Below are 16,898 nucleotides of genomic sequence, written 5' to 3'. Positions count from 1 at the left end.
CCTCTTTGGCGCGCTTTATTTCTGTCAATTTTCTTTATTTTGAAAAAGTTAAAAATACGTGTCGAATATTTTTTGATTAGTTAAATGAAAGTAACGGATTAATTCAAAATTGTTTACTATGAGGTCTCACATTGCGCGTGGACGCACAGGGTGACACACGAACCAATCACAGAGCATTCAACGCTGTGCGTTCGATTTGCTGCTTCACTTAAGCAAGCATCGTTTCTGAATACAGGCGTTACACTTGTGACTACATGTTGTTTTCAACAGGTCGATTCTAGACACGTCTTGGTGGATCGCGTGCGCAATAGAGTCGGGTGTCAGTGTGTGCGTTCACTGTAGCGACGGCTGGGACCGCACGGCGCAAGTGTGTTCCTTAGCGGCGCTGTGCCTCGAGCCGCACTACCGCACCATCAACGGCTTCCAGGTCAGTGTGCCAAGAGGCGGCCGTCACTGTGCGTCCACTGTGCGACGGCTGGGACCGCACGGCGCAAGTGTGTTCCTTAGCGGCGCTGTGCCTCGAGCCGCACTACCGCACCATCAACGGCTTCCAGGTCAGTGTGCCAAGAGGCGGCCGTCACTGTGCGTCCACTGTGCGACGGCTGGGACCGCACGGCGCAAGTGTGTTCCTTAGCGGCGCTGTGCCTCGAGCCGCACTACCGCACCATCAACGGCTTCCAGGTCAGTGTGCCAAGAGGCGGCCGTCACTGTGCGTCCACTGTGCGACGGCTGGGACCGCACGGCGCAAGTGTGTTCCTTAGCGGCGCTGTGCCTCGAGCCGCACTACCGCACCATCAACGGCTTCCAGGTCAGTGTGCCAAGAGGCGGCCGTCACTGTGCGTCCACTGTGCGACGGCTGGGACCGCACGGCGCAAGTGTGTTCCTTAGCGGCGCTGTGCCTCGAGCCGCACTACCGCACCATCAACGGCTTCCAGGTCAGTGTGCCAAGAGGCGGCCGTCACTGTGCGTCCACTGTGCGACGGCTGGGACCGCACGGCGCAAGTGTGTTCCTTAGCGGCGCTGTGCCTCGAGCCGCACTACCGCACCATCAACGGCTTCCAGGTCAGTGTGCCAAGAGGCGGCCGTCACTGTGCGTCCACTGTGCGACGGCTGGGACCGCACGGCGCAAGTGTGTTCCTTAGCGGCGCTGTGCCTCGAGCCGCACTACCGCACCATCAACGGCTTCCAGGTCAGTGTGCCAAGAGGCGGCCGTCACTGTGCGTCCACTGTGCGACGGCTGGGACCGCACGGCGCAAGTGTGTTCCTTAGCGGCGCTGTGCCTCGAGCCGCACTACCGCACCATCAACGGCTTCCAGGTCAGTGTGCCAAGAGGCGGCCGTCACTGTGCGTCCACTGTGCGACGGCTGGGACCGCACGGCGCAAGTGTGTTCCTTAGCGGCGCTGTGCCTCGAGCCGCACTACCGCACCATCAACGGCTTCCAGGTCAGTGTGCCAAGAGGCGGGCGTCACTGTGCGTCCACTGTGCGACGGCTGGGACCGCACGGCGCAAGTGTGTTCCTTAGCGGCGCTGTGCCTCGAGCCGCACTACCGCACCATCAACGGCTTCCAGGTCAGTGTGCCATAGAGGCGGGCGTCACTGTGCGTCCACTGTGCGACGGCTGGGACCGCACGGCGCAAGTGTGTTCCTTAGCGGCGCTGTGCCTCGAGCCGCACTACCGCACCATCAACGGCTTCCAGGTCAGTGTGCCATAGAGGCGGGCGTCACTGTGCGTCCACTGTGCGACGGCTGGGACCGCACGGCGCAAGTGTGTTCCTTAGCGGCGCTGTGCCTCGAGCCGCACTACCGCACCATCAACGGCTTCCAGGTCAGTGTGCCATAGAGGCGGCCGTCACTGTGCGTCCACTGTGCGACGGCTGGGACCGCACGGCGCAAGTGTGTTCCTTAGCGGCGCTGTGCCTCGAGCCGCACTACCGCACCATCAACGGCTTCCAGGTCAGTGTGCCAAGAGGCGGGCGTCACTGTGCGTCCACTGTGCGACGGCTGGGACCGCACGGCGCAAGTGTGTTCCTTAGCGGCGCTGTGCCTCGAGCCGCACTACCGCACCATCAACGGCTTCCAGGTCAGTGTGCCATAGAGGCGGGCGTCACTGTGCGTCCACTGTGCGACGGCTGGGACCGCACGGCGCAAGTGTGTTCCTTAGCGGCGCTGTGCCTCGAGCCGCACTACCGCACCATCAACGGCTTCCAGGTCAGTGTGCCATAGAGGCGGGCGTCACTGTGCGTCCACTGTGCGACGGCTGGGACCGCACGGCGCAAGTGTGTTCCTTAGCGGCGCTGTGCCTCGAGCCGCACTACCGCACCATCAACGGCTTCCAGGTCAGTGTGCCAAGAGGCGGGCGTCACTGTGCGTCCACTGTGCGACGGCTGGGACCGCACGGCGCAAGTGTGTTCCTTAGCGGCGCTGTGCCTCGAGCCGCACTACCGCACCATCAACGGCTTCCAGGTCAGTGTGCCAAGAGGCGGGCGTCACTGTGCGTCCACTGTGCGACGGCTGGGACCGCACGGCGCAAGTGTGTTCCTTAGCGGCGCTGTGCCTCGAGCCGCACTACCGCACCATCAACGGCTTCCAGGTCAGTGTGCCAAGAGGCGGGCGTCACTGTGCGTCCACTGTGCGACGGCTGGGACCGCACGGCGCAAGTGTGTTCCTTAGCGGCGCTGTGCCTCCAGCCGCACTACCGCACCATCAACGGCTTCCAGGTCAGTGTGCCAAGAGGCGGGCGTCACTGTGCGTCCACTGTGCGACGGCTGGGACCGCACGGCGCAAGTGTGTTCCTTAGCGGCGCTGTGCCTCGAGCCGCACTACCGCACCATCAACGGCTTCCAGGTCAGTGTGCCATAGAGGCGGCCGTCACTGTGCGTCCACTGCAGCGACGGCTGGGATGGGACCGCACGGCGCAGGCTTCCAGGTCAGTGTGTGCCGCTACCGCGCCTAGATAGAGGCAACCTTGGGCCGATCGGCTGCCTCGTCCTAAAGCCAGATCTCCACTAGAGACAGCCTCAGGTCAAGTAGCCGCCACAACCTATGGCACGATTCGTTGTGAGGCAAATTTCATCGCCGCGGACCGAGCCACATTTTCTGGCTCGGGATGAGGTAGCCGCTCGGCCCGCGGCTGCCTCTAGTACAGCGGTTCCCAAACTTATTTAGTCTACTGCCCACTTTGAGAATAAAGAGAGAGCTCAGTCGATGTCTAAGAGTCCTCCTAGTAGATGACGCCTCCCAAGCCTCTACACAACATCCCGATTTTTTTTCTGGGTCTCTTACCGCCCCCCTTTAAGCCTGCAGCGCCCACAAGGGGGCGTTATCGCCCACTTTGGGAAAGACTGCTCTAGTAGATACACTACCATAGAGGCGGGCGTTAGTATGTGTTCACTGCAGCGACGGCTGGGACCGAACGTCGTAGAGAACATCCGTTTCTAGTACACTGATGGCCACTAAACAGCAAAGGGAACCCCCCGAGTTTTTAGTGAATTCTAGTCCCCTGGCAAGCCATTTTCCAGGGTAAAAAACGGGGCGATTCCTACAGTGTGTATTGGCCTCCGATAGGCGATGTCATTTGCTTCAGTCTTGTGCGGTTTGTCAGTCCCTGTCTCAAGCTCTCAAAGATCCACGTCTACCACATAAACCCAATGGTATCCACTATTCCGTGTGCAGTTTTGGGTCTGTTATCGGACGCGTACCCGGGTTGCGGATTCGAATCCGCATCCAGGTACTTTCTACGACCTTAACCAGATCGTCGGTTTACGGTTCTCCCGTGGTTGCCACTCGAGGACTTTTTGACCAGTATCCTTCCTGTATTGATGTATTATCATCATCATCATCATTTCAGCCATAGGACGTCCACTGCTGAACATAGGCCTCCCCCAATGCTTTCCATGTTGATCGATTGGTAGCAGCCTGCGTCCAGCGCTTCTCTGCTACCTTTACGATGTCGTCAGTCACCTTGTAGGTGGACGTCTCACGCTTTTTTGTATCATGTCCCACGATTGATGTATTAACATGATTGTTTCAGGCGCTAATCGAGAAGGACTGGCTGTCATTCGGGCACAAGTTCACGGCGCGCTGCGGGCACGTGGCGTGCGACGGTCGCGAGCGCGCGCCTGTATTCACCCAACTTTTGGACTGCACGTGGCAGCTCACGCGGCAACGGCCGGAGGTTCGTTCGTTCGTTCGTTTCAGCCGAAAGACTTCCACTGCTGGACAAAGACCTACCCCAAGGACTTCCACGAAGACCGGTCTTGCACCGCTCACTTCCAGGCACCTCCCGCGACCTTCACCAGATCGTCGGTCCACCTAGTGGGAGGCCTGCCCACGCTACGTCTTCCGGCTCGTGGTCGCCACTCAAGAACTTTCCTGCCCCAGCGGCCATCAGCTCTACGAGCTATGTGCCTCGACCGCTGCTACTTGATTTTAGCGATTCTGCGGGCTATGTCAATCACTTTGGTTCTCCTACGAATCTCCTCTTTTCTGATTCGATCACGCAGAGAAACTCCGAGCATAGCATGCCAGAGGTATCTAATCCATAACGTCCACTTGATGGACACTGATGATCAGGCTGAAGGTGGAAGCGAGCTTCACCCGAAATGACCACTGCCGGAACAACAGACTTAGGCAAGATTAGTAACATTCTGGGTTTGAAGCACTACAACAAAGGCTCTTGATATCGTCATAAATAACATCATAATTTAAGCAATTAAGGCCCTACAAATGAACACAGTGTAAGAAGAAATACGGTCTACTGCTGAAAAAAAAAACTGTCAAGACGACTAACTCTGCATGCTCAATGAGTTGAGCTGAACCGCTGAAACGTTATCGCAAACGCCTCAAGAGGTATGACGTGGACATCAGTACTGGAGAGTGGCGCTGATCGAGAAGGACTGGCTATCATTCGGTCAAAAGTTCACGCGGCAACGGCCTGAGGTACTACATATGTATATCTCCCTCATTTCAGCCATAAAAGTGACACGACTCGAACGTTGATGGACGCATATGCGTCTAAAAAGCGTCACATATGTCGATGGACGATTGTGGGTCGTGGAAATGGCGGCCGGGTTCACGCAGCTGTTGGATTGCACGTGGCAGCTCTCGCGGCAGCGGCCGGAGGTACTAATCCATAACTAAGAAGCTCTTGACCTGCATCTCACCTGATGGAAAGTGATGATTACGAGGAAGGTGGGTGCGAGCTTCACAGAGGAACTGGCTATCTTACCTCCAACCGCCGAAGCGTAACAATGCTGTAAGAGTGTTTTAATATCGTCTGGTCACGGGACATGGCAATTAGTGCAATTAGTATCATAGCTCATGCGTGAGTAGCTACTATCACCTTCGAATCGGTCACTATCATCACAGTCGTCACCATTATCTTATAGCCGGAGCCATGAGTTATTGCTCTGTTGGACATTCGTCCGCGGCTCTATCCTATTCCACACTCGGGTCCGAGGGAAACGGTGCACCCCTCGGGCCAGTTCTTTCTCAATGCCCGCGAAAAATCTTAACCAAATTATTTTGATCTTTAGTACCTTGTGTTAAGGTCCAAAAAAGTTAACCTTGTTCGATTAAGGGTTAATCGTGAATGTTCGCAGGCCTTCCAGTTCAACGAGCGATTCCTGTTGACGCTCCACGACCACGCGCACGCGTGCCAATACGGCACCTTCGTCGGGAACTGTCAGAAAGATCGCCGGGACCTCAGGTAACTACTTTATTTACAGCTTACTTAAGGCCTCAGCCTCGAATTTAGCGGGCAGCGGGGCGGCGGCGGTAGCGGCGCGGGAGCGGCAGGATCATATGCGTAAAATCAAATAGACCGGTTCTCGAAAACAGCGGCGCGGGAGCGGGCAACGAGCGGGCAGCGGCGAGGGAGCGGGCAACGAGCGGGCAGCGCACTCCTTCTTTTGCCCACAATAAATCGAGCGTTAGGAATAAATTTGAATCGAAATAAAATTGTCGCCGTTGTTCAGACATTTCGTTTGCGAATAATAACGAATATCTCGACAACACAACCCTGAACACAACACTTCGCTGCTAAAGCGCCGCGCGAGCTGCCCGCTTGTTTTTCGGTCTGCGTTGCCCGCCCCGCTCCCGCGCAGCCGCCGCTCCCGCGCCGCTGCCCGCTAAATTCGAGGCTGAGGCTTAAACCTTTGTTTGTCATCTGTCATCCGCTTTGGACAAAGAGAACTGTCGATCTTTAATTTCGAGCTACTTGTTCTTCTAATTACGTTGCGAATCCAGTGATAGTTTAACATTCCCCGGGACCAACTTAGCCTTCACTGGTTGGGGTTTTATTGACGATCACGCTGTAGATCCTGGCTACACAGGAGTTGCAGCGGTAGCAGTAACATGTAGGAACAGTCCTTCTTTTTTTTTATGGCTATGCTATGCCTCTTGCCAGTGTCGAGTTAAAAACGGGGAAACGGGAATTAAAAGGAAAATGCCTACTTTCGGAATTTGGAAAGGAATTAATGATCAGGAAAATGAGGAATAACAGTCCTTCTTTCTTTAAAACTGTTTAACGAAGCTTTAGAGTGAAAACCTCTTAAGTGTAAAAAAAGTAATTAATCCGTTTTTATATCCAGAATTGTTATATTCTGTAAGATGACCGAAATGCATGGGCGACGGCAATGAGCTATCGTTTTAGTGCTCCCCAGTTGGCGCCACTGTAGAGTAAGGTCCTGTCACTTGCTAGTAGCGAAGATTGGCGCCAACTGGTGAGCGCTAAAGTGGTAGGAGGACTATAGCATTTGCACTCATCAAGATTGCGCCACTGTAGAGTAAGGTCCTGTCAATCGCCAGGGGTGCCAACTGTTGAGTATAAAAACGATAGCCCTCATTGCTTACCATCAGGTGATCCGTCTGCTCGTTTGCCTCCAGTCACATAAAAAAAAGAGCAAAAATGCATTCTCGAGGTTTTTACTCAAAGGCGATGATAAATATTTGCATACATTATGTCGCAGGTTATCGGAGCGAACGTTCTCGCTATGGGGCTACATGGCGAACCACCTCCACGAGTACAAGAATCCGTTATACAACCCCAAAGCTCACCCTGATGTCTTGAAACCGGACCTTAGCGCGCAAAGCATAAGGTAAAACTAAGATCCTTCTCTCTAAGTTTTTTTATTAGTTCGTTTCAGCTAAATGTCGTCCACTGGACAAAGGCCTCTACCAAGGATTTCGAAGTCTGACCAGGCCTGTTCATCTCCGCGAGTTTGCATCTAAAACAAAACACGCGGGACGGCACCTACTGAGATATTTAATCGACAAGACACTCAAGAGCGAGCATTGACGCACGCATGTGTATTCTTCACCCATTTGCTTTTGCATTGTATAGATAACTAGCTGACCCGGCGAACTTTGTTCCGCCTTAATGGCAATAAATAAGCAGACTTTTTTTTTAATTTCGAACGGAATAAAAAGTATCCTATGTCCTTCACCTGGCTCTAAACTACCTCCCTGACAATTTTCAGCTAAATCGGTTCAGCCGTTCTTGAGTTATAAGTGGAGTAACTAACACGACTTTCTTTTATATATATAGATAAACTACACTCAACATTAAATAAACCGCACCTTCCGCGACGCGAACTTTAGATTTTTTAGATTTTCTTCTGACACAATCATGGTGCCCCAACAATATTGGTGTTATTTGAAAGCTCAATAAATATCCTTGAAGAAAAACACATTTTATTTCTTAAATGATTAACATATACCATAAATGTGACTTGAAAAAAGACCTCACTTTGGGCTTACCTCTGGGATCAATTAGACCAATTTTTATGGTTATAAAACCTAATAATGATCTCACGTGTCCTCTTTAACAGATGGATAGCGATTAATTGCAACTTAACAGTTTTATAGCCATAAAAGTTGGCTCAAGCGTAACTACCTATTTTTTGATTAAGTGACTCTAGATCCTTCTAAAGACACATTTTTGGGGTAAAAACCTTTCCTTTAATGAAATGAAGTTAAGAACTAGGCTTTTAAATGGTGCCAATATTGGTGGGATGTGGGGATGCATACGTTTGAAAGTGCTTGTCGCGGGAGGTGCGGTTTATTTGATGCCGAGTGTACGTATGATGGGAAGTAGAAAAAACGGTGGTGTATGTGTAACTGAATAATGATAGAAACACAAAATATTATTCATGCATAATCATGTATTTCCTCCTAAATTTTTCGCAGTTTGCCACTTCACGTCACACATTATTTTACCGAAGTCAGCCCTATGGAATGGGCGCAGTACATTTGTCAACAAAATGGTGCTCGACTCTTGAGACAAGCTAAATTAGAAATAAGGAAAGAAAGAAGAAGAAATAAAAATGGTTTATTTGGTTCAAACAAACGTTTTACCACACAAATTACACCATATTGTTAACGACATCGAGCATACAAATACCTACCTTCGCGAAGAAAAATTTCTGTACGTAGTACTTATTATTATTCGGTGGCTATAGTATAGTACAAAATGATGAATGACCGTAGGTTCTGGCGCGGCATGTACTGCCGGCACGAGAGCGGCGTGCACCCGCGCGAGCCGCTGGGCGACCTGCTGCCCGCCGCCGTGGAGCACTGCTCCGCGCTCGAGCACCACATCAGCTACCTGGCCAGGGTAAGTGCTGGCTCCTGGTCCCGGCGCGTGCTGGCTCAGTCCCGGCGCGTGCTGCCGGCACGAGAGCGGCGTGCACCCGCGCGAGCCGCTGGGCGACCTGCTGCCCGCCGCCGTGGAGCACTGCTCCGCGCTCGAGCACCACATCAGCTACCTGGCCCGGGTGAGTGCTGGCTCCTAGTGTGGCTCCTAGTCCCGGCGCGTGCTGGCTCCTAGTCCCCGCGCGTGCTGGTTGCTAGTCCCGGCGCGTGCTGGCTGCTGGTCCCGGCGCGTGCTGCCGGCACGAGAGCGGCGTGCATCCGCGCGAGCCGCTGGGCGACCTGCTGCCCGCCGCCGTGGAGCACTGCTCCGCGCTCGAGCACCACATCAGCTACCTGGCCCGGGTGAGTGCTGGCTCCTAGTGTGGCTCCTAGTCCCGGCGCGTGCTGGCTCCTAGTCCCCGCGCGTGCTGGTTGCTAGTCCCGGCGCGTGCTGGCTGCTGGTCCCGGCGCGTGCTGCCGGCACGAGAGCGGCGTGCATCCGCGCGAGCCGCTGGGCGACCTGCTGCCCGCCGCCGTGGAGCACTGCTCCGCGCTCGAGCACCACATCAGCTACCTGGCCCGGGTGAGTGCTGGCTCCTAGTGTGGCTCCTAGTCCCGGCGCGTGCTGGCTCCTAGTCCCCGCGCGTGCTGGTTGCTAGTCCCGGCGCGTGCTGGCTGCTGGTCCCGGCGCGTGCTGCCGGCACGAGAGCGGCGTGCACCCGCGCGAGCCGCTGGGCGACCTGCTGCCCGCCGCCGTGGAGCACTGCTCCGCGCTCGAGCACCACATCAGCTACCTGGCCAGGGTAAGTGCTGGCTCCTGGTCCCGGCGCGTGCTGGCTCAGTCCCGGCGCGTGCTGCCGGCACGAGAGCGGCGTGCACCCGCGCGAGCCGCTGGGCGACCTGCTGCCCGCCGCCGTGGAGCACTGCTCCGCGCTCGAGCACCACATCAGCTACCTGGCCCGGGTGAGTGCTGGCTCCTAGTGTGGCTCCTAGTCCCGGCGCGTGCTGGCTCCTAGTCCCCGCGCGTGCTGGTTGCTAGTCCCGGCGCGTGCTGGCTGCTGGTCCCGGCGCGTGCTGCCGGCACGAGAGCGGCGTGCATCCGCGCGAGCCGCTGGGCGACCTGCTGCCCGCCGCCGTGGAGCACTGCTCCGCGCTCGAGCACCACATCAGCTACCTGGCCCGGGTGAGTGCTGGCTCCTAGTGTGGCTCCTAGTCCCGGCGCGTGCTGGCTCCTAGTCCCCGCGCGTGCTGGTTGCTAGTCCCGGCGCGTGCTGGCTGCTGGTCCCGGCGCGTGCTGCCGGCACGAGAGCGGCGTGCATCCGCGCGAGCCGCTGGGCGACCTGCTGCCCGCCGCCGTGGAGCACTGCTCCGCGCTCGAGCACCACATCAGCTACCTGGCCCGGGTGAGTGCTGGCTCCTAGTGTGGCTCCTAGTCCCGGCGCGTGCTGGCTCCTAGTCCCCGCGCGTGCTGGTTGCTAGTCCCGGCGCGTGCTGGCTGCTGGTCCCGGCGCGTGCTGCCGGCACGAGAGCGGCGTGCATCCGCGCGAGCCGCTGGGCGACCTGCTGCCCGCCGCCGTGGAGCACTGCTCCGCGCTCGAGCACCACATCAGCTACCTGGCCAGGGTGAGTGCTGGCTGCTAGTGCTGGCTGCTAGTCCCGGCGCGTGCTGGTTCAGTCCCGGCGCGTGCTGGCTGCTAGTCCCGGCGCGTGCTGGCTGCTAGTCCCGGCGCGTGCTGGCTGCTAGTCCCGGCGCGTGCTGGCTGCTAGTCCCGGCGCGTGCTGGCTGCTAGTCCCGGCGCGTGCTGGCTGCTAGTCCCGGCGCGTGCTGCCGGCACGAGAGCGGCGTGCACCCGCGCGAGCCGCTGGGCGACCTGCTGCCCGCCGCCGTGGAGCACTGCTCCGCGCTCGAGCACCACATCAGCTACCTGGCCAGGGTGAGTGTTGGCTCCTGGTCCCGGCGCGTGCTGGCTCCTGGTCCCGGCGCGTGCTGGCTCAGTCCCGGCGCGTGCTGCCGGCACGAGAGCGGCGTGCACCCGCGCGAGCCGCTCGGCGACCTGCTGCCCGCCGCCGTGGAGCACTGCTCCGCGCTCGAGCACCACATCAGCTACCTGGCCAGGGTGAGCATAATAAAGTCCGGTCGCCATGCAGATAGATCGTCCAATGACCCCAAGCTCCCCATCCTTATCGCTCGCGCGTAAGGATATTGCTGTCGCGACTGTGCGACGGGCGGCTGCATTGAGTGTGCGAACTTACACTGTACACCACACAAGCTGCTTCTTGTTCTCCTATGGTGGAGCTGCTAGACTATAAGAACCTCTGAATCCTGCTAGCGGTTGCCATGAAGCACTCCATAGCGTTCTACCACTACATTAACTACCTGGCCAGGGTAAGGAATAGCTTTTAGATCCTTCTTGTTCTCCTGTGGTGGATTTTCCAAGGATCTCTGAATCCTGCTAGCAATTGCCGCCCTTCCTTACCAATCACCTACCTGGCACGGGTGAGCATAATAAAGTCCGGTCGCCATGCAGATAGATCGTCCAATGACCCCAAGCTCCCCATCCTTATCGCTCGCGCGTAAAGATATTGCTGTCGCGACTGTGCGACGGGCGGCTGCATTGAGTGTGCGAGCTTACACTGTACACCACACAAGATAAGAAGAGGAGTGGCTTCTAGATTCCAGGCTTCTTGTTCTCCTATGGTGGAGCTGCTAGACTATAAGAACCTTTGAATCTTGCTAGCGGGCTAGTAGTTGCCGTGAATCACTCCATAGCACTCTACCTACCACCATTTCAACTACCTGGCCAGGGTAAGGAATAGCTTTTAGAAGCTTCTTGTTCTCCTGTGGTGGATTTTCCAAGGATCTCTGAATACTGCTAGCAATTGCCGTCCTTCCTTACCAATCACCTGGCGCGGGTGAGTATACATAAAGTCCGGTCGCCATGCAGATAGATCGTCCACAGGCCCCTCTTTCCCACTGGGCACTTTGGGCACGTGTCCAGGGCCCCGCGACCGAAGTGGCTCCTGTCTACTCAAAAGACCTTTCTCCTGATGATATAGGCCCCCCTTGATCCTTAAGTGCCCAGGGCCCCTAGTAGGTTAAAGACGGCCCTGATCGTCCAATGACCCCAAGCTACCCATGCTTATCGCTAGGGTAAAGAATAGCTTCTAGCTTCCAGGCTTCGTTCTTTTTGGTGGAGCGGCCAGACTTTATATGGAACTCTGAATCAAGACAGCCTACTCTCTGACTGGAAAAAGAACCAGCAAAGACCTGAGGTTGCCGTTAGGCACTGCATAACGCTCGAGCACCACATCAACTACCTGGCCAGGGTAAGGAATAGCTTTTTTTTATAGCCACGATAGCCGAACGATGAATGGGTCGGACTGGCCGACTCGACATCCGACCGCCGCTCGACTATTGTGGTGAGACCACTCGTAACACAAGCTTATTTAGCTTCACACGAGGGGCTAACGGGACTATTAGTAATTTGTACAGTACAAATTGCTAATAATCTCTTATTAAAAAACAGATACTTCTTGTTATCCTGTGGTGGAGCTGCCAGACTTTACCTTTGAATCAAGACAGCCTGCTCTCTAATTGGAAAAAGGAACAGCAAAGACCTGAGATTTTGCTAGCTATTGTCGTTAGGCACTGCATAGCGCTCGAGCACCACATCGACTACCTGGCCAGAGTAAGGAACAGCTTATAGCTTCCAGGCTTCTTGTTCTCCTTTCGTGGAGCTGCTACACTATAACAACCTATGGTCCTCTGAATCCTGCAAGTGGTTGCCGTGAAGCGCTCCATAGCGCTCGACCACCATTTCAACTACCTGGCCAGGGTGAGCAGTGGCTTCCAGGTTCCGCGCTTCTTGTGTCTTCTGTGGTGGAACTGCTAGACTTTGCAGGGACTACTCTCTGACTGGATCATAAAAAAGATAGCTTAAACGGGAACTAGCAAGACTTATTGTAGCAAGAAAACCTGAGACCTGCTAACAGTTGCCGTGAATCACTCCATAGCCTTCGACCACCACATCAGGTAAGGAGCAGCTTCTATTCTATGGTGAACTTTATGGGGACCTCTGAGACTAGAAGGCCAACTTTCTGACGTTTGGACTATGAAGATGTACAAGAAAAACTCCAAAATGTATAGCTTATTACAAAATTATTGTCATTCGCAGAGGATAACGACCTTCAAGAACCTTCTATCAGGCAAGAAGGCGGAGAAATCCAAAGAAACCGCAGTGGTCAACTACCAGAACGGCAACGTGAACACTGTGGACATTGAGACGAAGACAGACGCACTGCAGATCGACAACAAGTAAGTAGTTAGGATTTTTGCATTTAAGAAATAAATCTCAAATTAATTTTGAAAGTTGAAAATAGATGGGATTGAACCCACGGCCTTTCGCTTGCCAGGCGACTACTGTAACTGGTGTATTGGGTAAATATATCAAAATTTTCAAGTGTATAATAATTACAAACAAAATGAAATCTCGCGTATCGTCGCGAGTTTGAACCACTCGATTGTAAAAACACACACGATTTAAGCAAATGGCGACATCTCTTATCGGAGGCCAACACACTTTGGGTCACTGAGCCATCGGAGTTAGCCTTAGCAGATGTAGGTATTTTCCCTCACATTCCCATCGCTGCAACTCCTGTGTAGCAAGGATCTACAGCTTGACCGCCAATAAAACCCAATTAATAGGGAAGGCCAAGTTTATTCCCGGGAAAGTTAAACTGTCTCTAAACTTGTAACGAAAAAAATTATTAGTTTAAAAAAATAATAAAACACGCTTTTAATTACTTCACGTAATCATCTATTATTAAAAGTGCTCGAAGAGACAAATCCAATGAACCCAAACTCGATGCGATTTCGTCGTTTCGTTTAAGAGTTTCTATGGCCACCTTCCAGTCCCATCATCAGACCAGCTCGCTGGTACCATAATGAAAATGAAAATGAAAAATTTTTATTGCTACACTAAAAAATAAATTACTTACATGTGAATGGGTACACAGAAATAAAGAAAAAAAGAAAAAGTTATAAATAAAATTTGAATCTTATGATGTTACACTTTTGTAGGTAAGCAAAAGGTACCAGTCTCAGCATAATGCTGAGCTACAAGCTCAGCGCTGATTTTCAGACTGGCCCTGAAAATGGTCGGTTGGGTTGGGAGGATAGTGTGTTTTTTTTGAGGCACATGTTAATTTTCTGTGGCGGTGTAGGTGTTTGAGTGTTTTTTAAGTGTTTTGTGTTGTTGTTTTGTGTTATTAGGTGTTTTGTGTTTTTTAATATCGAAATGCAAGTTAGGGTGTGTGTTTCGTGCGTTGGCGCTGTGGGGGTTTTGCATAGACCAGTGACTTCTTCCGTTGCTCAACAAGTAAGTGGGAGCGGACAAGTTGTTTGAACTTATAAAGTGGCATTGGTTCTCGCATTGGTGGCGGTAAGTCGTTCCACACTTTGCTAGCGGCGAATTTGAATCCCCCCCTGGCCAACACAGTTCTGTGTTTAGGTATAATGAGACTTGTTTCTCTATGGCTTCTCAGAGATTTACCATGACCGTCTTTTACCCAGTCCAGTTTGTCAAATAGATATAATGGTCTCTGGTATTCTATTATTTTACGGGTAGTGACAGCAAGGTGTAACAGTCTTCGATTTTTCATATTTAGCTTTCCTTTGCTATTGAGGTAAGGCGTTATGTGTGCTCGTTTGGGAATGTTAGTTATGAAACGCATGCATGCATTCTGAACCCGCTGTATGCTTCTCTTCGTCTGTTCCAGGAGTCTCGGTCCATACACTATGTCACAGTAGTTGAACTGTGACAAAACCAAGGTTTCTGTAAGAATCTCTCTGGTGTTCTCAGATAAGTGCTTTCTTAACCTGTACAGTGATTTAAGACGATAGAAGGCATTTCTGATCTTGGTGTTAATGTACTCCACATAACGCATCTCTCCATCTACAATCATCCCAAGGTTCTTAGCGTGCTGCACCCGTGTTATTGGCTCGCTTCCTATGAGGACTTTTGGATCCTGTTCAATTATTTTCTGACACTGCCACTTACTACCCATCACGATGAATTGCGATTTTGATGGGTTCAGAATCAGGTTGTTGCTATTAGACCATTCGGACACGATTTTCAGATCACCGTTTATGCGTTCTATAGAGGAGCTCAGTTCTTGGGGTGAGAAGGAGTAATACAACTGCGTATCATCGGCGTATAAGTGAGTCTCGCAGTGCCTCAAGTTCCCCACAAGGTCTGCATTGTAGAGAATGAACAGCAACGGGCTTAGTATCGAGCCTTGGGGCGTGCCCCTGCTGATCACTTTCACATCTGACTTTATAAGTGATCCATCGTCCGTTTGCACCTCTACGTATTGGCTTCTACCTGTGAGGAACGATTGGAACCATTCACAAGATTCTCTGGATATTCCGTAGTGTGCCATTTTGGATAGAAGCAGGTTTGGGTTAAGGCAGTCGAAGGCTCGTGAAAAATCCAGTAAAACAAGGATGCTACCCATTCCCCGGTCCGAAGCTATAATTATATCGTCGGTCACCTTAGCTAATGCTGTTGCAGTTCCATGTTTACTTCGGAATCCTGACTGACCAACTGGTAATAATTGTTGTTCCTCGAGATACTTGGACAACTGTTCACAGACCACTCTCTCTATCACCTTTGAGAGTACCGGGAGAATACTGATCGGTCGCAAGTCCTTATAGTCCTCAACCTTGCTCATAATATTATATTGTCATCTAATCTACATATAACCACAGAATAATAATAAGTATAGGTCTACCAGAATCTCATGGCAAATAAAAATATTGGAAAAGTGTATTTTTCATATGGCATTTGTCTATGGCTTTATTGTCATCTGTCAAAGAAAATTATGAAATCTGTCAGCCGCTGCAGAAATTTTGTAATCTCTTCTTGACTATTTGTTATTTTTGTGAAAAAGTCGAAAAAACTCAAGCGAGTCATATTGTTTTCAATGTGAATTGTGAAATAAGGCATAATTCAAAGTCAATCGTTGATTTTAAAACACGTCGTCGAGATGACAGTAAGTTGGACTGAAATGTTTTGATACATTTAGTTTACTACCCAACTGCCTCAGAAGGAGGGTTGTGTTTTTTATTATTATTCTTATTTAATAGCTGCTTTATCGGGATTTTCAGATGTATCTCACAAATTGGTGCAGAAGAATGGTGAAAATGTTATGACCATGTAATGAAAATTGAAAAAGATTTCATCAAGCAAGATTGAATAATGGAGAAATTTCAATTATTTTCTTTTAATAAAACTTGAAAATATAAGTAAAACGAATAATAATTGTGAAAGAATCATGACAATATCTCTACAAATAAAGAAGTTACAGCGCCCTAAAGTTGCGCATAACAAATATTCGCGCCATTTTGATCGGTATAGTCACGAGCACTCACGCACGACAGTCATTCGGAGTACAAACAGTAAATCACCCCTGCCCCCCTAGACAAAACGCACTTTTTGTTCGAATCGAAAATCGAATCCGTCAAAACTCCATACAAAAAAGGGGCTTTTCGACCACTTTTCGACTGGTTTGCGATTAAAATTTGCACTTTGTCTAGACCCACTGGTCCGTTTCCTGCTGTTGACAGATCCATTTTTTTTAATCTAGTAGTTTTTAATTTTTTAGCTAGGGTCACTCAAGATTCTTTCTTAGTAAAATTTTGTAACCTTTTTTAAAATATCTCAGACTTGGCCATATACAAAAAGAACGGCACAGCCTATGTTTGAGTTCCACGCTAAAATATGTAGGTAATTTCTTGGTAAGGCCATTTCTTGATGGATTTCAAAAATCTATTGAAGAACAAGAAGTGCAAGTGGAGTTTTTAGAATCGTTTTCTAGTTCTGAATGAAGTGATAAGTTATAAGTATGATACATAATAAAATTAGTTACATAAAGTAATATACGATTTGCTTATTTTTCAAGACCTTTTCTTATGTTAAAAACCCGATGTATAACAACATTTTTCATACACATACCTAAAATGTATATTCGTACTTCATGTTCGTTAATATTAAAGTCATAAAAGTAAAAAATTACACAGTATCAAGATCGTTTAATCCAATTTCCCCAGTAATGCTCTCAACAAAGTTTATTTTCCCTATTTGCCATGAGATTCTGGTACACCTATACTACGTACAGAAGTTTTACTTCGCGAAGGTATTTAAAAAAATGTATGCTCAATGTCATTAACAATATGGTGTAATTTAGCTTGTCTCAAGAGTCAAGC

General features: G+C 51.3%; 1 protein-coding gene across 1 annotated transcript in view; it reads left to right on the top strand.

The window, feature by feature from the left end:
• Positions 1–16,898, top strand: part of LOC135081063 (myotubularin-related protein 6) — a 93,901-nt gene that overhangs the window by 70,675 nt on the left and 6,328 nt on the right. The window contains exons 9-14 of the mRNA XM_063975788.1: positions 271–427; positions 4,032–4,175; positions 5,602–5,708; positions 6,970–7,098; positions 8,489–8,615; positions 12,808–12,947. Coding sequence (XP_063831858.1) covers positions 271–427; positions 4,032–4,175; positions 5,602–5,708; positions 6,970–7,098; positions 8,489–8,615; positions 12,808–12,947 — 804 coding nt within the window. The remainder of the gene's footprint in view (positions 1–270; positions 428–4,031; positions 4,176–5,601; positions 5,709–6,969; positions 7,099–8,488; positions 8,616–12,807; positions 12,948–16,898) is intronic.

This window comes from Ostrinia nubilalis, chromosome 19 (assembly GCF_963855985.1).
Source record: "Ostrinia nubilalis chromosome 19, ilOstNubi1.1, whole genome shotgun sequence".
NCBI classification, from domain to species: domain Eukaryota; kingdom Metazoa; phylum Arthropoda; class Insecta; order Lepidoptera; family Crambidae; genus Ostrinia; species Ostrinia nubilalis.
This window is presented reverse-complemented; position numbering and strand designations above follow the sequence as displayed.